The 20,467-nt window shown below is 40.8% G+C and overlaps 1 protein-coding gene across 5 annotated transcripts in view; it reads left to right on the forward strand.

Annotated features, from left to right (window-relative positions):
* Positions 1 to 1,569: 1,569 nt before the first annotated feature.
* Positions 1,570 to 20,467, forward strand: part of slc38a3a (solute carrier family 38 member 3a) — a 37,161-nt gene continuing 18,263 nt past the window's right edge. For 2 of the 5 annotated variants that reach the window (XR_014532202.1, XM_083533810.1), the window contains exons 1-5: positions 1,570 to 1,855; positions 3,679 to 3,745; positions 14,156 to 14,364; positions 16,567 to 16,663; positions 17,057 to 17,172. Coding sequence is in view for 4 of the 5 variants with exons in the window: in XM_083533810.1 (XP_083389936.1) it covers positions 14,243 to 14,364; positions 16,567 to 16,663; positions 17,057 to 17,172 (335 nt within the window). In the remaining variant the exon portion in view is untranslated. Of the gene's footprint in view, positions 1,856 to 3,678; positions 3,746 to 14,155; positions 14,365 to 16,063; positions 16,097 to 16,566; positions 16,664 to 17,056; positions 17,173 to 20,467 lie in introns of all 5 variants that reach the window. The other 3 variants (XM_083533808.1, XM_083533807.1, XM_083533809.1) reach the window with 3 other exon arrangements.

A 20,467-nucleotide genomic window follows, 5' to 3' on the forward strand; every position in this document is an offset into this window, starting at 1 on the left:
GGGACCGTAAGGGACGGTGCTGTGAGGATTGGGCAGCAGTCGAAGGCGGGGGCCTGCTTAGACTGCTGCCCCCGCGACCCGAATTACGGATAAGCGGGAGAAAATGAATGAATGAATGAATGAATGAATGAATGAATGAATGGATTAATATCTGGCACAGCAGCCTGCCAGCATCTACTCTGTGCTAAAACAAAAATGTAAGATGAATGTCAAGGACATTGTGGTTGTTGAATTAACACTGAGCTGAAAACTGGCAGGCCAAATGAATCATCTGCTTAACCCCCCTCAAGACAATTACAACCCTCTTGAGCAGTAAAACAACAGTGCTCCTCCCTCAAATCCATGGTACCTGCAGATGATCACAGTCCAACCATGAAAGATGCTAAGGCAGCTGTTACTCAGGACCTGGAAAGATATACAGATCTTAACCTTCAGGAGTATCTCCTCAGAGCCTCATTCAAAGATGCTCTAAGGTTCAAGTCTCTGTCTCAGCAGATGCAAACTTGCAAAACAATGCCTGTGTGTCTTAGGAACATAAGAGACAACCGAGACATTTTTGTCCACCACAGAAGACAGTTAATGCAAAGAGACGCAATGCAAACCTGCACCAGCACATCATACAGCACAAGAACTTGTAGATAGTAACCTAGAACCTAGACCCAGTGTTCAGCAAGTGGTGATATTCAGAGTTTGAAATGCACTTTATGTTGATGCATGTAGTATAAAAACACAAGAACGTTTCATTTCAGATGGTAATTTAGTGGGACAAACACAAAAAATCTCATCGTCTCATTGCCTGTAAGTGTGTGCGTGCAGTAACTGGTCTAGGTGTTCGTGCATCCGTGCGCGTGCACTGTTAAGAGCAGGTGAGCGCGCGAAAACACACACACACACACACACACACACACACGCAGGCGAGAAATGACACCCTAGGGTGGTATGGCGTCACGTCTTGCTTTCGTCACGAAGAGCGTCAAACGCCCCAGAAATCGGAGTTGCCAGATTTTGTACATTTCCACCATTCAATCTGTTCCTACTATCTATCTCTCTCTCTCTGTCTCTCTCTCTCTCTCTCTCTCTCTCTCTCTCTCTCTCTCTCTCTCTCTCTTCCTCTCCTCTTCACTCCATCTTTCTTTCCTCGCTATCTCGTGATTGCACAAATAATTAAATCGGAGATTTATAGAAAACTGTAATATACTCCAGATTTTACTCCAGTGTATTGACGACTTTGTTTAAACAGTATGTAAATATGCGCCTTTTTATAGAGCAGTTACACAATTGTGATTTTTTTATTATCATTTGCAACACAAAATAAGGGTGAAAGAAACATAAAGCATTACTATGAACAATCAACAAAACAGTCTACACGCCCCGGGATGGAGTTTCATATTTACACACTTTGAGAAATTGGCAACCCGCATTATATAAAATAACCCAGACTAAATAACTATTAATATAATATAATATAATATAATATAATATAATATAATATAATATAATATAATATAATATAATATAATATAAAATCAGACTGGATTTTGATCACCCCCCCCCCCCCCCCCCTCTACTGGCACGTGCGTTCCCGTGAGATGCACGCGCATCCCGGAGTGCCGGGTGAACGGACGGGAGTGGGCGGAGAATAAAACCGGGGTCTCGTTACATCCCACTTTAAAACCCTCCGCCACTTTCTGATCGGACAGTCTGAGTGCAGGGGATTAGACCGGGACGGAGCGTTTCATCACCGTGTGTTCTACACTGAGATCGGCGCGCAGGCTGCTCGTGAGAAGATCAGCGCGTCAGCAGGATCTTCTCCAGATCTTCGGTGTAACGGACCGCTCCGCTCCGCTCCCTCACAGTGAGTTGAACAATTTCATTCCGGTTTGGTGTCAATGACACCTCGGTCACATTTACTGTACTTTCTCCATCTTCTGCACGAGAGTGACTTTGATTCTGCTCAGCAGGATGAACGACGTCTGGTGCTGATACCGATTTTCCCATTGTACTCATTTATTATACTGACTTCTTCACCCAATCATGACTTTCATCATACAGAGATTCGTTCTACCGACTCCATGTTTATCCAGCATCAGATTCATCTTACAGATTTACATATGATACTGACCCCATTTATTCACAGGGTGCTGACCAACATTACAGTGCTGTAAAAACATTACCCCCGTTACAGAATACTGACCACTGCTACCAGGTACTGACCCCCGTTACAGAATACTGACCCCTGCTACCAGGTACTGACCCCCATTACAGAATATTGACCCCCGTTACAGAATACTGACCCCTGTTACAGAATACTGACCACTCTACCAGGTACTGACCCCCGTTACAGAATACTGACCACTGTTACAGAATACTGACCACTGCTACCAGGTACTGACCCCCGTTACAGAATACTGACCACTGTTACAGGATACTGACCACTGCTACCAGGTACTGACCCCCGTTACAGAGTTCTGACCCCTGTTACAGGATACTGACCCCCGTTACAGAATACTGACTACTGCTACCAGGTACTGACTCCCATTACAGAATACTGACCCCTGTTACAGAATACTGACCCCCGTTACAGAATACTGACCACTGCTACCAGGTACTGACCCTCGTTACAGAATACTTACCCCTGTTACAGAATACTGACCATTGCTACCAGGTACTGACCCCCGTTACAGAATACTGACCCTTGTTACAGAATACTGACCACTGCTACCAGGTACTGATCCCCGTTACAGAATAGTGACCCCTGTTACAGAATACTGACCACTGCTACCAGGTACTGACCACTGTTACAGAATACTGACCCCTGTTACAGAATACTGACCACTGCTACCAGGTACTGACCACTGTTACAGAATACTGACCACTGTTACAGAATACTGACCACTGCTACCAGATACTGGCCCCCCGTTACAGAATAATGTCCACTGTTACTGAATACTGACCACTGCTACCAGGTACTGACCCCCGTTACAGAATAATGTCCACTGTTACTGAATACTGACCACTGCTACCAGGTACTGACCCCCGTTACAGAATACTGACCCCTGTTACAGAATACTGACCGCCGTTACAGAATACTGACCACAGCTACCAGGTACTGACCCCCGTTACAGAATACTGACCCTTGTTACAGAATACTGACCACTGCTACCAGGTACTGACCCCCATTACAGTATACTGACCCCTGTTACTGGGTACTGACCACTAATTCAATTTTGACTACTGTTACAATTGACTCACCCCTCCGTTAAAGTGTACTGACCCTCTTTACAGGAATCTGGCAACATATTGAGCCCTGTTTCAAGCACCCATTAAAGTCTACAGATGGAACTGGTCGAGTCCCATTATAGGGTATCAACCACGGTCATCAGCTCCATTACTGAAAGCAGCCCAGAGACTAGAAGATCTTCATAATTTAACAACAAAAGAACTCACAAACAATAAAACATTGATTTAGGAATAAGTTACATTGTTCAACAAAAAACAACAAACAATTGTGTGTGATATGTAATTATGAAATATATTCAAAAACAATATAATATAAATTATATAAACAATAGTTCATATCTATAATGGGAATTATTCAGTTTAAAGGAGGACTGATATAAATGTGACTGAATGGCATCTGTTTCACACAAAACCGAAGGCATCTTATGTCTTTTGAAGGCAAAATCAAGTCATTTGAGATCAGTTCCAGGGATCTGGGGTTGTTTTTCCACACAACGGCCTCCAGGTGAGACAAAGACGCATGACCTGGTCAAACAGAATACAGATTTATCGTTGTCCGAGTCACAATTTCACCTCACGTGCTTACAGCTGGTAGCTAAATCAGAGTCCTCACTGACCTTCTACTGAACATTAACACGCAGAATTTTGTTATTATTGTTCCTTAACTGATCTGATTATCATCTAAACTGATCTATGAATCGTATTAAAGTCCACCTGGAGGGCATCTGCCACTCAAAATAATAAAATATAAAAAGAAATACTTACTCATAGATGCTGCTGATGCTTTATTTCCCTCTTAATCATGTTTATAGCCTTTAAGACGCTCTGAGCTTCCTCGATTCATTTGAATGAATTTCACTTCAGGACAACATCTGAAAAGAACACGCAGATTTACTGTATCGGCTGAACGTTTGTATTTTATCTGTTGCCTGAAGGTTAGACATTGTATGGCAAAAAAGAAATGAAGAGCAAACAAATGTTCCTTTCATTTGGTTAGAATGAGTGAAAGATAAATGATGGAAGTGTTGTTTGGTGTTGGAGAGAAAAGCTGTGCTCGGTTCGTTCATGTGCCTGAGTAAGGCGTGAAGTGAGACTGGGATTTGGGTCGCGTGAGTTTCTGGAATTTGGAGATGAACAGTAATGGTATGGGACATGGGATTTTAAAATATCTTTTTAATGAAAGCTGTTATTAATCTAGGAAATGAAAAGTATAATCACTGAACCCACTCATAATTACAGTTATGCTTTAATACAGTTTGCACTGCTGATGATGAACTTGATGAAGAGCCCACCCTTAATCCCACCCATGTGCACAAAGCTCCACCCACATTTATAGCATTTGGCAGATGCACTTTATCGTGAGCAGTTAAGGGCCTTCCTTAAGGGCCCAGCAAACGCAGCTTAGTGGTGCTGGGATTCAAACTCAGTCCCTTCCAATCAGGAGTCCAATGTCTAAGCCACTGAGCGACCACTTCCACCCACAACACTCGTGATGGTTCAGGAAGCGTTTAACGTTATTCTTCAACACTAATCTTTAATGGAATATTATCAAAACTCTTTTAATTGTTTTGACTGTTTAAACCGTTTAAACACGTGAGTCTGTGTACACAACAGTGTGTATTGCGTCAGAACGGCTACTCTTTGTTGTGAAGTGGGCAGTGAGTAATGCTTGGATGGAAATCCAAGAATTTTCTCCTTTTTTTTTTTTTCTTTTTTTTTTTTTGTCCTTCCGTTTACACGCTACAAATAATTTCTCGTAGGAGTTTGGATTCCTTCAGTCAGTGGGATCCAGGCCTTTATTGTTTACGTGAACGCTGCATGTGATCTGGAGTTTGATTGAGTTTGTGGTGCTTTATGGCACCGTGATGATGAGTTGCACTTCTGGAAACCAATAAGTAAGTGTGGAAATTGACACTGATGGTAGCAGATAGGATACATTTTAATCTGTGCTTTGGAAAAAGAATCAGTGATGAGATCATATGGCGTGACCAAACATGGAACTATGACACTAAGTTTGTCATCAGAGACCCATGAGTGTATCACAAGTTAAGTCAATAGTTTTGTGTGTGTGTGTGTGTGTGTGTGTGTGTGTGTGTGTGTGTGTGTGTGTGTGTGTGTTTTAGCCTGGTGGTGGAAAATCTCCCAGCTCTGCATGCTCGTGCACAAAACACCAGATCTGCAGCTCTGTATTTTGACAGAATTCTACACACCCCACAGCAGAATTACGTGTGATCTGTGTGTAAGTTATGGGATTTTCAGTGTGAAAAACGTAAAGCGACGGATTTTTCTTTGTGTGTAACCACAGTTCAGGTTTTCACATTTTGACACACATGACACAAATATCATTATTATTAAATATTATTTTTTGACAAAACATATGTATGAAGAAAGGTATGTAAAAAAAACCCCACTTCTCTTTTCTGATGTTTGCATGTGAGGTGGTGGAGTGGTAAGTCTCAGGGAAGGAGGTGTAAAGTATGGAACTGTAAATCCTTAAAGAGGTGTGGCCTGTGGAACTCTTGGTCTCAGTAAACGAGTATTTGCCCATATTAAATAAATAGTTTTTAAATGAATTCTTAATTGATATTTCATTATATAAGATTATAGAATTCTTTTTATAATCTTTAATGCAGTACATTACAGTGTGATCTTTCATTCATTTGAGATTAGAATTTCATCAGCAATGACTGAAAGTGCAAAACTTCTTCATCACTTCTGCTCTACAACTTCAGTGAACTTTAATTGGTTGATCTCTCTTTCTGTCTCTGACTGCACCCCGGCCCGTGATTGGTTGGACTCCCGTTCCCGTAACATTTCTAACCGATCTCTTTCTGGTTGTTGCCAGGATGCCCTGTGTTCCCCGTGTGACTTTGTGCACGTCAGGACAGGGGACACGGGAGAGGTCATCTCTTTGTTAGTAACCCGTGATCGGAGTTGGGCGGTGGTGGGAAGCGGCACGGAGTGGTGTTGGAGGGGTCAAAAAAGGCACAGAGGCATTTGTTACGCTGAAGAGTTTACACACTCTGCTATTGTTCTTGCCAAGCGTTCCAACATCTGTAGGCTTTTCCTTTTTCATTATAAGCACGGCACCTGACCAGCACCGCTCCTGACATCAATATACGCTTTATGCTGCAACACGAGGAGAGGAAATACGTTTCTTTTACTCTAAAAACGCTCCATGCTTCTATTTTATTCTTCTTCCAAATTTAGTGATTTAATTTAGTTTCATAAATAAAGAAATGTAAATTGTAGTTACCTCCAGCTGAGCACTGTTTCTAGTTTATCGCTCTTACAGTTTTTTTTTGGTTTTTTTCAGTCCATTTTACGCTTTTTTTTATTTGATTTTATAAGAAAGCAACCTGAGAGTTAAACCTGATTGTATTATTGTCATGCAGAACTTTATGCTAAAGTCAGAAACAGCCGGGGAACTCAGTTGCTCTACAGAGAGCTCTTTAGATCCTGGTGTTTACTCTGCAGATGTGACCATTAATAGACCTGAAAATGGCCACTGCCTTTGTCTTTATTTGTAAAGTATTTTATCGTTTTTGTTGCTTTGAAATGCAACATTTTTCAATTATATTGTTATTCATGAAACTGTGCTACTATGTTTCACTACAACTTGAACTCATAAAATGCATCAGCCAGTAAAAAGACATTTAGCTCACGTCCTTACTTTAGTAGGATCACAGACTCTCCATTATTCTCTTCTACTGACCTTGGTGTTTCAACCTGCACAAGGCTAGGGATCTAAGCAGAGCATAACAATATTTCAGGATATTTCAGGATCACACTTTGGTAGATGCTGCAATAGAAAACAAAACAAGAGATTTGTCTACAGGGGTGTTAGTAAAGTCAGCTACTGATGTAGGTGAAGTGAGGAGGCCTGAAGTGCAGTCACATTCTTCTTAAAGGTTTTCAGAGTTCAGAGCTCTATAGCAGGAGATCTTCCACTCCAACCTATGTAACCCATGTACCGCATTTAAGGACTCCAACTTTTGTGACACATAGAAGCACATATGGCTGGAAAAGTCAGGTGCTCCAATACTTTGGTCCATTTAGTGTTTTTATTTTAATTACTACAATGTTACAGCTTTCCCTTGAGTACAAAATTCTGACACGGTAGAAAATATTAATGTTGTTATTATTATTGTTATTACATAATATAAGAATCTTTTAGTCCAATCCAGGCATCAGTACAACCTCAAGGTTCTTATTTGTAGTCCTGCCAGTGCAAACCCTCTCCACTAATCCCCAGGGTTCAGTGCTGCAGCATCAGAGCGACTGAACTCTGCTCTCCGCTGCTCTTCGCTGTCCTGCGTCATTCAACACTTTCCGAATCGGTATCTGGTTCTCATTCAGGTGTTGTGGAAGAACAGATGGAGGCCCGTGGGTGTCCTTGCGGTTTTCCGGGACGTGATGTATAGATCTTTTCTGAGTGTCACAGTCGTGTGGTCGAATCTCGTGCACCTGGGCTATTTTTAGACACGCTGAACGTGTTGGACCTGCTGATGTGTGAATTGCTTTCTATCTTTCCTTTAAATCTCTCTTCTCTTTTCTTTCAGGGTGAGTGTGTGTGTGTGTGTGTGTGTGTGTGTGTGTGTGTGTGTGTGTGTGTGTGTGTGTGTGTGTGTGTGTGTGAGAGCATGTTTGGATGTGTGTGTGCGTGGGATAAATATGAGCTCCTGAATCTTTGTTCTCAATATAACATTTTCGATACACGAACGAAAATGTAAAAATGTTTGCAACAGCGTTTACAGAAGAAATGCACATTTCATACAAGTTTAACATTTTCACTATATTTTGCTCCTGAATTTGGGTGAATTTGAATAAAATACGTGACCCTCGACTGCTTCGATTCGTATAAATGTCGTTGTATTACTGTAATGCTACATAAGGACTACTTTATGGTACTCTATTGTAACTAACACTCCGCAGTGGCTGAGCTGCATTGTTGGATAATTTAATCTGTTCTTTCAGCATTTCGTCCAAGTTTTGACTTTCTCAGCTCTCTGTAATCCTTGACCTCCTTTTGCAATGCTAGATAATGCTGTGAACAGGAGTAGTGTGAAAATATGGGCTGTTCGGTGCCTCTGCATAGCAAAAGCAAAATGCTACTCCTGCAGCAGATCTATCTTGGGGAGTGAACGTTTATTTTCAAGCAGAAAGACACTTCTGTTCTTTTTTAGTCTGTTTTCCATTTGATCTCATTCTGAACCTTAAAGGAAAAAAATCTGGTCGATTATCAGGTAAATCCTAAAGACAGAACAGAAATCTTTGCCGTGTGATTATTCCATCCCTCTCCTAAAGGTTTCAAGCTCGTAACAGCGTTATAGAAGATTTGCACAAACAGAGAACAATAAATACACACACACACACACACACACACACACACACACACACACACACACACATGCAGATTGTATTATGCCTCTTATCACACACCTGCCATCATCAAGCTGAACCCACTCAGGTGCTTTAATATTCCAGCAGCAGAAGGCAGATTCATTTGGATTATAAATCACAACAGAGTATATTATTTCTGCCTGAACAAAATATTTTGTAGTTTCTATGTGTTTTTTTTTTTTGTGTTTGTTGCAAAATGTGAGGTCGCTTTTTTAGAAGCTAAACATGCAGCCTTGCTGGTGTGGTGTAGCCTAGTGTATGTCCACTTAGTGTTGCTCTACTCGTTACTGAATTCTGTAGATCAGACACAAAATGAGTTCCTTGTCTGATTGGATAACACACATTATACACATTTCTAACACATGAAGAATTGATGAAAGTGTTCTGGATACCGTTCATAAAAAATTCTGATTACAGTCTTCACTGTGTAAACATACACATATACGTACTATACATATACGTCTGTTCTCTATAAAAAGCAGACAAATCATAAATCCATTAGTGATCCCACATAGTGAGTAAAAAGTGCTGCTGGTTGTTCTGCTCAGTCGTGTGGTTTGGTTTCGTTGAAAGTGAACCGAGTCAGCAAAAAAGTGGTAGATAGCGTAAAATTGTTGTGTTTTCTCCAGATTTTGCATGTACTGGCTTTAGACATTATTTTATGTCCGTAAACTTTCTTATTTCTACTCAGTTTCGGCAGAGTTTCCACGTACGCACGTGCGAACGCTTTTTTTTTTTAATAAATTGATTGACTGATTGACAGTTCTGTGATTTAAAGGTGAGCTCCAAGGTCACATATTTGTTTTATTTCATTGTGCAAAGATTATATTTAGTGCCGATTTGTGTTAATGAGACTTAAACTACCAATAAATAACTGTGTGTTTACTCTTGTTAGTAAAAAAAATACACTTTTTAACATGGAAGAAAACAACGTGACAGTGATGTACAGCACTTTTTGTTTTCTTTTGCTCTGCAGTAAATACTCCTGGTTTCACGAGGAACGTGAACGTGATCTGTAACACAATTATTTAGAAAACATACAACTGAGATTTTTTTTTTTACTGTTCATTGTGTTTATAGCTGCTTCTGCTGTATTTGACTTATTCGTGTGTTTTATTCGAGTTGATATAATCATATTTAATATATAGATGTAATAGTTTATGATGGAGGGCACATATTAAATGGGACAAATAAGATGGTTAGGCTTTTTGAGAATATGAGATGATGCTGAAATGTTATGATGCAGAGATTAAACACACAATCTGCTACAGAGAGAAGAGTTTGTCTGCACAAAGTCGTTCTTCTTTCCCTGATATGAACACTGTCCTTCTCAGCTCACATTACATCCCTGTGCACATCTTTTTATACTGATGTTTCTCACTAGCTGGTGAACTTATAACTTATCCACCGCTTATCCGCTTATCCGTGTGTGTGTGTGTGTGTGTGTGTGTGTGTGTGTGTGTGTGTGTGTGTGTGTGTGTGTGTGTGTGTGTGTGTGTGTGTGTGTGTGTAAGACGAGTGAACCAAAGGAAATACAAAGGGTTGAGTGAAGGAAAGAAGGAAGACAAGATGGCACAAACACACACATAATGTGAAGGAAAAGAGTGAATAGATGTTTAATTAGTGCTTGAGGAAGATTTGCATGTAATTTAACCACACACACACACACACACACACACACACACACACACACACACACACACACACACACACACACACACACACACACACACACACACACACAGCTGGCCTGGCTTGGTCACAGCGGGAAGATAGGTTGTCAAAAACAAGGGCAGGACATGCATTTACACACACACACGCGCGCGCACACACACACGCGCACACACACACACACACACACACACACACACACACACACACACACACACACACACACACACACACACACACATCTGAGTGATAAAAAGAGCAGTGGTGTATCTCAGTGACCTCCAGCTGCAGCTGAATTCACGTCACTGCCCGTTTGCAGATGCACCAGCAGATGTACCTCTCTCACAGTCTATTCCTGCCTCTAACTGTCTAACACTCTCTCTCTCTCTCTCTCTCTCTCTCTCTCTCTCTCTCTCTCTCTCTCTCTCTCTGATTGAACTGCATTTTGCACTGAGCATGTCTTAAAAACATAATGTATCAGATGTCTTTAACGCATTTTTACGTGAATTACTTTTTAATCTATTTTAATTTTTTTTCTGCATTGACTTAAATTGAACCTTTTTACCAGTTGCTGTTGTATGTCCTGAACTTTGGTAATAAAGGTATTTTTTTTTTAAATAAAAAAAATCTCTCTCTCTCTCTTAGTCTATTCCTGCCTCTAACTGTCTAACTCTCTCTCTCTCTCCCTCTCTCTTCCCCTCTCTCTCTCTCTCTCTCTCTGTCTCTCTCTGTCTCTCTCTCTCTCTCTCTCTCTCTCTCTCTCTCTCCCTCTCTCTTCCCCTCTCTCTCTCTCTCTCTCTCTCTCTCTCTCTCTCTCTCTCTCTCTCTCTCTCTCTCTTTCTCTTTTTGCATTTACGGCATTTGGCAGATGCCCTTATCCAGAGCGACTTACAACTGAGCAGTTTATTGTTAAAAGCAGTGGCAGCTTGGCAGTGCTGCGTTTTGAACTCATGAGCTTCCGGTCCAAGGTCCAAAGCCGGGACCACTGAGCCACCAATTTCCCTAAAAACCATAGGATGCACTTTCAAAAAAATGTAAATAATGTTTTTAAGGATTTGAGAATACATGAGATACATAATTAAATCAAAGATTTTTATAACTCATATCTGCCCCTTGCCCCACCCCAAGCACAGCATGGGTGGAAGTTGCACTGCTCCTAATAGGCGTTCATTCTGAAATTGAACACAAGGCTGTAATTAATGCACGTCCACCATGTGATTACACCACCGAGCTAAATTAGCATCCTGTCCTGAGATTTTAATGCCAACCGCCACGTCAGGACCAAAGCTTACATTAAATGCTCGCCCCAAATTCCTGGTTTATGCCGGGATCGGGTCGCTGACGTCATTGTGGAGGCGAGTGTGAGAATGTGTGTGTTTAACTATTTTAAAGCGTATGTAGTGATGCAGAGGAGTTAAATGTCCTCAATGTAACCACAAATGGATACAAAGTGTGGATTACACATTAGGACATGTTGTGGTGATGAACAACATTGTGGTGAGATGAGAGTTGACTTACATAAAGTTTATGATTTTTCAATAACAGCACAACCCAGTATGTTTTATTCCTCTTGCACCACTGCATCAAGATCACACTTTTCATCTATTTAGCTACAGATACAGGAACATCCAGAGCAGATACATTTTAAATTCTTCAGCAAAAACCTGAATTTGTCATGATACAGTGCGAAGAAGGGTCCCATTGACATATCGGCTGAAATATCTGCAATACTTTATCAATATACTTCTTATTGAAAGTACAGGTTTGCGATTAAAGTCCTGGTGAAACACTTATGATCCATTCATTTTTTTAAATATAAAATGATCCCCTTTAAAATGTTAAATGTAAAGAAAAAGAAATCACGGCTTGTGATATCTCAGGAATGTTTCTTTTACATAGAAAAAGGTTTTCAGATTTTCTACAGAAATCTGCATTGCAGTCTAATTGGTGATGGTAATGATATTGGTAATGGTAATGAAGTCATCATCTTCTTGAATAATCGTATTAATGCAACAACCTAAGATTGAGTCAATTGGAAGAAAAAGCGGCGTCATTACCCAGCATTCCTGCTTGTGTGTTTTTTTTTCTAGTTACAGCATGTTCATTTCCTGCCAAATTAGAAAAGCTTCCAGGGAATGTTTTTCACACCCAGCAGACAGACGTCACGTGTCGAGGACTGAAGCATCAGTTTATAACAAACCCCATCTCGTCACTGAGAAACCCGTCCAGTGGGTGAATTAGTGCATGAGAGTGTGGGGATGAATGAGTTTTGGCATCGCATGTGTCTCCTCGAAGCGCTGTCCAAAAACGTGACAGTCGTCGCCTGATTTTTATGGTTTTTGCATTCTTTACATTTAGGTCTGTGATGAATTACCTTTCCAGCCCTCTGACTGGCTCTATTGCTGCGAAGGCCTTAAACTGCAGGGATGCCTGGCACAATCAGCCCACTGTTTGCCCGGGCTGTTCCCAGGAAACCGCACAACTTGCAGCATTGTGTGCATTTCACTTTGCTGGCTGACCACGTTGTCCGGCTTTAGCTGGAGCTGCACGGTGCCTAATGAGAGCCCGATCGCATGGAGCGACCCACTGAGACCAGAGTGCTGTGCAGACCTCCTACACAATCACCTAGGATTGAGAGGGCAAAAGTGGTACATAAATAGATTCCGATCACGATGAGAGAACGGATAGCAGAAGTGAGAGGAGGTGTGGGGGGGGTGAGAAGCTTGTTGGGGTACTCATCGATGCCAGCTAATAGCATTGAGCATGAAGAGAGCACGCCTGTTATGTTGAGCTTCTCCCTCATTAAAGCAAAGAGGGAGAAAGAAACGGGTTAGAGCTGGATCCGAGCTGGTCCTGGCTGGTTCTCCTCAGCACGCCTCCTCTAATACAGAGCTCTGGCTCTTTAGACTGGAGGTCAAGAGTACCGGGGCTTTTGGAACGGAGTGGGGGGTGGCGGTGGTGGGGAAGTGTGGGGATTTAAGAGGAAATGGACGTCACTTTTAAACACGTTGTCTTTCACGGTCATTTGGACCTCCAGCAGGTTCTTCCATAGACATCCCCAGGGGTTCGAGATGCAGGAGACTGGAGAACACAAAACTCGGCCATAGAGACTTCAGGATGAAAAACAACCAGGCTTTCAAATCCACAGCTAAGGATTTAAGATCAAGGTTCAACCTCTTTAAAATGCCACACAGTCGTTTGCTCCATCTCAGGGTGAACAGGTTGCTCTGCACTCGGCAGGAACCTGAGACCGTGAACGTTACTGTATTTAAACATAGTCATTCAATCACTTTTACAGACAGGCTGCTGCATTCAACTCCTTCCAATCCCAAATTCACTTTGTATAAGTTTGTTCCTGCATTTTTCCCTTAATTCAGTTGTGGTCATTTCCCACAAACAGGATAAATCTCCAATCACATGACTGCCACCACATGCTTCCTACCACATGCAGCTTCTAGAACTGCTGTTCATGCTGCATCACGCTCAATGAAAATGTCTTTCAGTCCTGCACTCTTTCCATATGATAAATCTCTGCTTTTTAGTATAGTAACTGTCTAATGTCCCATTTTCCTTGGAGGTTAAGAAACAGGAGATTAATGGGGACATATGGGGAACGTGTTTGGACTTTTGCTTTCTTGAAATCACACGAACAGAAAAAAACTGTATCATTATTAATACCGGTAATGTTTCTGATATAAAACCCCTGGGAAATGTTACTTCTGTCATTATTAGAATTTGCCCTTTCACACCAGGTAACCCACTTTTCCAAGGTCATTATCTGAATCCACTTGTCCCCAAATTATGTATTTTTTAATGTTGCACATCCTTTTTTTTCCTGCAGGGATCTTAGAAGATCTGCAAATCCTCAGGGGAATCTCTACTGAAAGCTATCTGTATCTTTTGGAACAAATCTCCATCATCTTAAGTCATGGATCCGACACCAGTCGAGAAGAATGCGCTTCCTAATGGGAAAGGGCATGAAGGAGAAGCCGAAATGACAGCCACGCCTACCTCGACCTCAACCAAAAGCCAATCAGATGACACGCCTCAGTGAGTGATCTGCATCTTTTCTCTGTCTGTGTGTGTGTGTGTGTGTGTGTGTGTGTGTGTGTGTGTGTGTGTGTGTGTGTGGGTCCTGTTCTGTCCTCACTTAATTTTAATTTGTGATATCAGAAGGCTGGTTTGAATTTGGATTCGCATCATATTTCCTCAATGGAACATGACGTGGTTTTTTTTTTGTGTGTTTTGTTAGATATTTTAGATATTACACACCAATTTTTGTATTAGAGTATAAGAGACGTAAAAGATAATACAGAAAATACAGTTCCTTCGTCGGCTCTTGCAGTTACGGGCCGTGCATTTCACACCTTGGCCCTTCAGTGGTGTCCTGCCTGAATCAATCCACCTCTTAATACCACCATTGTGTTTCCACGGTTATAAAAACCATCAATATAATCGAGAAACGCAGTAGAACAGAGCACATCATCACAGACAGGAATCCCATACAGTGAGAATGAATATCATCACTAAATAAAGAAACACAATTCAATTCAACACATCTCCTTTCACTGTAGCCACAACTGCACCGCCCACATCCTGTACATTCATCATTTTTTAGCAGAAGCATCGATATTAAAGAAAATAACCCCAGAGTTTCCCCTGCATTTTCCTGGTGATTTAAAATAAATGCAAATTGTGTGTTTTTGTATAAATTCTACAGGCCTGCCTTGTAAATGTCCTTGTAAGTTCATCTTTTGAATGTCCTTGTAAGTGTATCTATGCCCAAATCTAATTGATCTAATAGTGATTAAATCCACATGAATATATTTGAGCTTGTGCAGTTTGCTACAGATGTTGGACACGAGCTCTGACTAGTGTGCTCTCTGACCGTCCAATCAAAGGATTTGAAAATTGCAACGTTATTGTACGCCTGCTAGATGGAAGCGGTTTCATCAACTTGCAATCTGATTGGTAAAAACAACAGCATCAAGCAACATGCATGTTACTCTACAGGTGCCTGCACTGCTGATTCCTGAAGGCTTCACGAAGATTCCTTTGATGCCAGTAACACATAATGTGTTGCTGAAATCTGATTGGATAAAAAACTCTGACATAAACAGACACTCCTAGAAGCAGCGCAACTGAGAGAAATGCCTATTGAGAGATTAGACTGTGGGAAATCATTAAATACATATTCACGGACATATTGTATATTCCTTTTTTGGACACGTGTGAACCGAAGCAGTGTGTGTTGTGTTTGTGTGCTGTCTTACAGCCGGCCGTTTCGTCTGCAGCCGCGTCGTCTCAATGAGGTGAAACCCAATATGCATCTTGATAGTCTTCAAAGCCATAAAGCACATCACGGACCAAATGGGAGAAATTTCTCTCGCTAAGCACAAGTGTCACGCTTTTTGTTGATGGGTCAAAAGAAGTGCATGTGCAGTGTGTATGTGTATGTAAGAGAGATCAGGACAAGCGTGTATGTATGATTGCTACACATGTTCATAGCAGCCGTGAGTTCTTGTCCAAACACTGCTCTCAACCCTTGGCCCCGTCCCAGCATGCACAGGTTCACACCGAATGAAGGAGAAAAAAAAAAAAATTTTCTCACACACACTCGATTTCCACGTTCTAGAACAAACATTATGTTTTGTTTTCCTTGCTAAAGGTTTCTGTGCATGTGTGTGTTTTCTTCCTTTTCTCTGCTTTCAATGGATGCCAAATCTTCACTCAATGCTCTGCCTTGCAGGGAACTCGTACCTAATAGTACAGAAAATTCCAGGTATGTACTGCTAAAGAGCTTAGCGTGTTTTTGTTTTCTTTTAGCTGGGCTGTGTGTGCGCTCACTGTGCAATCAAAAGCCACTTAGTAGTATTCAGATTGTTAACATGAGCGTGGCAGTGATGTGAGGGACCTGTCTAATTCTAGGAATTGCTATTGAGGGTAAAATAGATTATTATGAAAACTCTTTAGCCTTGTAGATGAAAGGTCTCCAGTAATTCTAGTTAAACATGGCGTATGTGATGTGAGTTCCCCATATGTGTGTTTATATGCATTAGGGTTGTGCAACATTCTAATAATTTCACAAGATCTTCTATCTATCAAACAATCAATCAATCATCATCAAGATCTACATGGATTTACTTTGGAGAAAATGGCTTTTCTTCAATATTTATTATGATGTAATTTGTACACACACATCATTAAAATATACACATCGATGAGGTGATGAACTGTACTCTATGTTTTCAGTCCCAGCAGAGCAACAAGAGACACTGAAGCCGCCCTGGTCGAGAGCGCAGAGTTCCTCTCCAATGGTGATGACAAGAAACCACCGCGATTCACAGACGTAAGATTCTTTATGCTTTCTTTCATTTTGACGATTACTGTTGCGTTGCTCAGTTTCAGACACTGTGGTTAAGACCTTTGTTGTGCTTACGAACACATTCCACAGCAGAGCTGAATTCTGGATTCTGATTGGTCGAAAAGTGTTGATTAACTTTCTATTACAACAGCTCCAAAAATCACAGGTTTATGAGAAACGCTATTTTTACTACTAATAATAGTAGTTTTCATCGCAACAGCTCATTCACAGGAAGTTTTGTGTAGCAAGATGGGTAAATTTTATTTTTAACATTTATGGACGGAGTCTCCAGTGTCAGTTTATGGTAACAACCTGGAACTTATGCTTTGGTTTTTTTTTTTTTATGTGTTTATATTTTATTGTTATTTCTCTGATCAGTTTGAAGGAAAGACTTCGTTTGGGATGTCGGTCTTTAACCTGGGAAACGCCATCATGGGAAGTGGAATTCTAGGATTGGCCTACGCCATGGCGAACACCGGCATCGTCATGTTCCTGTGAGTTATTGCTGTGTGCACTGTGTAGACGTTTGAGTGATGAATGAACAGAAAATCACACAGATTAGGTCCCAGAAACTGATCAGGTGCTTATGCGAACGTTTTAATGCACACGTCAATTATCCTAAACCTTCATACACAGCTTGAGATAATGATATGCATGATATACTTATCATTTATTTTGACTCTCCAGCTTTTAACACTGCACGGCACATTGATTTTGTTTTATGCCGCGTGAGATTGGATGGTTCTGAGTAATATTTATTAAAGCAAGTGAACAGGAGTGTCAGAGCGCTCGCTTAAATGTTTAAATGACTGTCACTGCTCTGCTAAAACAAAGCAATAACATTTTAGCAGCGACTGATGATGTTTCTGAGTGTGTGTGTGTGTGTGTGTGTGTGTGTGTGTGTGTGTGTGTGTGTGTGTGTGTGTGTGTGTAATTATTTCAGTGTCATGAGAAAATGCCTGATGCACAGCTGAGTGAACTGCACATTCACACAGCTGGTCCTGGGACACATCCTCAATTTCCAAACCTATTTAAAAATGTTTAAGATTCTTTACCTAAAAATGTGTTTGTACATTTTTTCTTGAAGGATCAGTTACACATGAAGTTTGATGCGCATAAAAATGCTGTGAAATTCATGCGGAACTTGTTTTATTTATATCATGAGTTACTGTGAATTTTTATACATATTACAGTTTAAATATCTTTTTGGTTTTAATGATGAATCAAGATTTTTTTGTCTATTGTTCATCTATGAAGGGTTCGCCATCAGACTTTAAACCCGTCTAAGTTTCTGCAGTTCGCTTTCACTTGTTTCTGAGCAGAAATGAGCAGAAATTATATATACTGTATATGTTTAGAGAAGTAACTGCCTGTTCAGGGGTTTCAGGAGTGAATGAACAGCTGCTATTAGTTGTATAAATGATTAACCTTTTAGGGTCGTCCTGATGCAGCCTCCTTGTCTGCTAGTTTTACAAATATAATTAATTATTAAAACCCTGATCAGTGAAGGATCAGTGATTATAAATAAGGGATATTTACATTTCCCTTTAACACAAGGTGACATACAGTTTCCACTTTCTTGGAAACTCAAGGTAGCTGCTTAATATAGTATAAGAGCAAAAACCTCACACCTTTGGTACGTCCTACATCCTTCCATTTAATTTTTTTTGTCACTAAAAGAGTTGCGTTCAGTTTTGAGGTCAGCGATTACCACATAAGCCACTCTAATGCTGTTTTTATTAGGACATTCCCAGGGATTGTGGGATTTGTTTTTCCAACTGACCTTCAGCATTCAGTGTTCCACAAGCTGGGCGTCTGGGAGACCTGTATTAGTGCCAGCTAGCGTAATCTACAAAGTTCCACCATGTTAACCCTTTAGTTTGAAGGTGTTCTGTTGTGGTTTGCTCTACATGCTGACACATGGCATGTTTGCTTCCCTCTTCTACTGGTGCCACACTCTTTGGAAGTTTTGTGTAGCCCCTTGCTTTCTGTCCAGTCGTAGCCCCTTGCTTTCTGTCTTGTCGTAGCCCCTTGCTCTCTGTCTAGTCGTAGCCCCTTGCTCTCTGTCTGGTCGTAGCCACCTGCTCTCTGTCCAGTCATAGCCCCTTGCTCTCTGTATGGCCGTAGCCCCTTGCTCTCTGTCTGGTCGTAGCCCCTTGTTTTCTGTATGGTCGTAGCCCCTTGCTCTTTATCTGGTCATAGCCCCTTGTTTTCTGTATGGTCGTAGCCCCTTGTTCTCTGTATGGTCGTAGCCCCTTGTTCTCTGTATGGTCGTAGCCCCTTGTTCTCTGTCTGGTCGTAGCCCCTAAGTGTTAAACGCAGTTTAAAAAAGTCACAGCATGGGTGGTAATAACAATAATATTATATTATAACACATTTCCCCCTCGAGTGCTAAAACCTCCCACTTATCACTGAAAAGAAATGAAAAGAGCAGACTGATGTACACGCTTTGTTTAGTTGTTTTTAAAGAAGTGTAAAGTTTAGATCTAGGTGAGAAAATTTGCAGTAGTAGAAAAAAATTATTTATAATAAATCTACAATAAAACACATTACTTTAAAGATCTCTAACGTTCTTTTCTGATAATACAAAACATGAATAAGGGAAAGGAAAATCAGTGTTTTTCTATTTTATAGTTCATTGCGATTGTGTTTGTGTAGTGATTGCAAAATTGCCACAAACCAGCCATGGAATAATCTGGATATTAAACACAGAGTCATTTATCGGTCATTTATTATCTTCGTTTGCTTGATCTGTAGAAACGTTGAATGCAGCATAGAAGCAAGCGTTGAATTTTTATAAGCTCTGTGCACTAATTGGCTGCTGGTTTTTATCACGCAGATGGAAGCGTCACGCTGTGTCTTTAAGCACTATAAGACACGAGAGCTTCCTTGGCATTTAGGAGTGTTGAATTATGCAGAACGGGTTGGCGGGTGTTCATGAGGAGAGAATTGATGAATCCGTGGACTAAAAGATGGACAATTATTTTATAATTATTGCTATGATATGTGACCTAAGAATTAAAAGCAGCTCTGGTGATATTTAGTGTTATGGAGAATAAGAAAGCGAGGCAGAAATGCTGCTGTCACTCGCTGCTTTGTCGTGATTCTCAGCTGTGTGTTTTGGCTCGGCGTGTCAGCCTGAATCACAGCACTGCGTCTCCTGAGGCGACAGAGGTCCTACATACCGTGCTGTCTGAGCCTTACGACTCTCGCAATTAAACAACAAGACTTACAGCCCTTACGAACGGGAAAAAAACCCACATGATTTAGAACGCTGTGATCCAGGGGCTGAGCTTTTTTCTCAGCTCTCGTACTCGATATATAAAGTAATTATAATGTCTGCCCAGGTTTATCATATTATTATGAAATTGGAGGTATAAATACTCATTGGATACCTTCATCTCTCCTCAACTCATCTGTTTATTGGAGAGCTGTAAAAATGAATTGTGTTTATTGGATAGCAAAAAAATAAGTAAATAAAAATAAATGTTCTGGTGGACCACCATGAGATCTCTCTACTATGTGTATTGATAACACCAGTCAAGACTTCAGACTGAAGCTCAAAAGCTTATTTCCACCAGCATACAACAGCATACACCACATTTACATTCTTATATCATCTTTACATTCAGTTTGGATGGTACTACTAATGTAATAATGTAAATAAATTACCTTCACATGGAGCTAAAACTAGTTTAAAGGTTATGTAGGGTGAAGGATTAAAGTTTTAGCTTATAAGGCATGTGAAACCACAGAGTAGTAGAGAGAGAGAGAAAGAGAGTGAGATGG

The sequence above is a fragment of the Silurus aristotelis genome, assembly GCF_946808225.1.
Source record: "Silurus aristotelis genome assembly, chromosome: 28".
Classification (NCBI taxonomy): Eukaryota; Metazoa; Chordata; class Actinopteri; order Siluriformes; family Siluridae; genus Silurus; species Silurus aristotelis.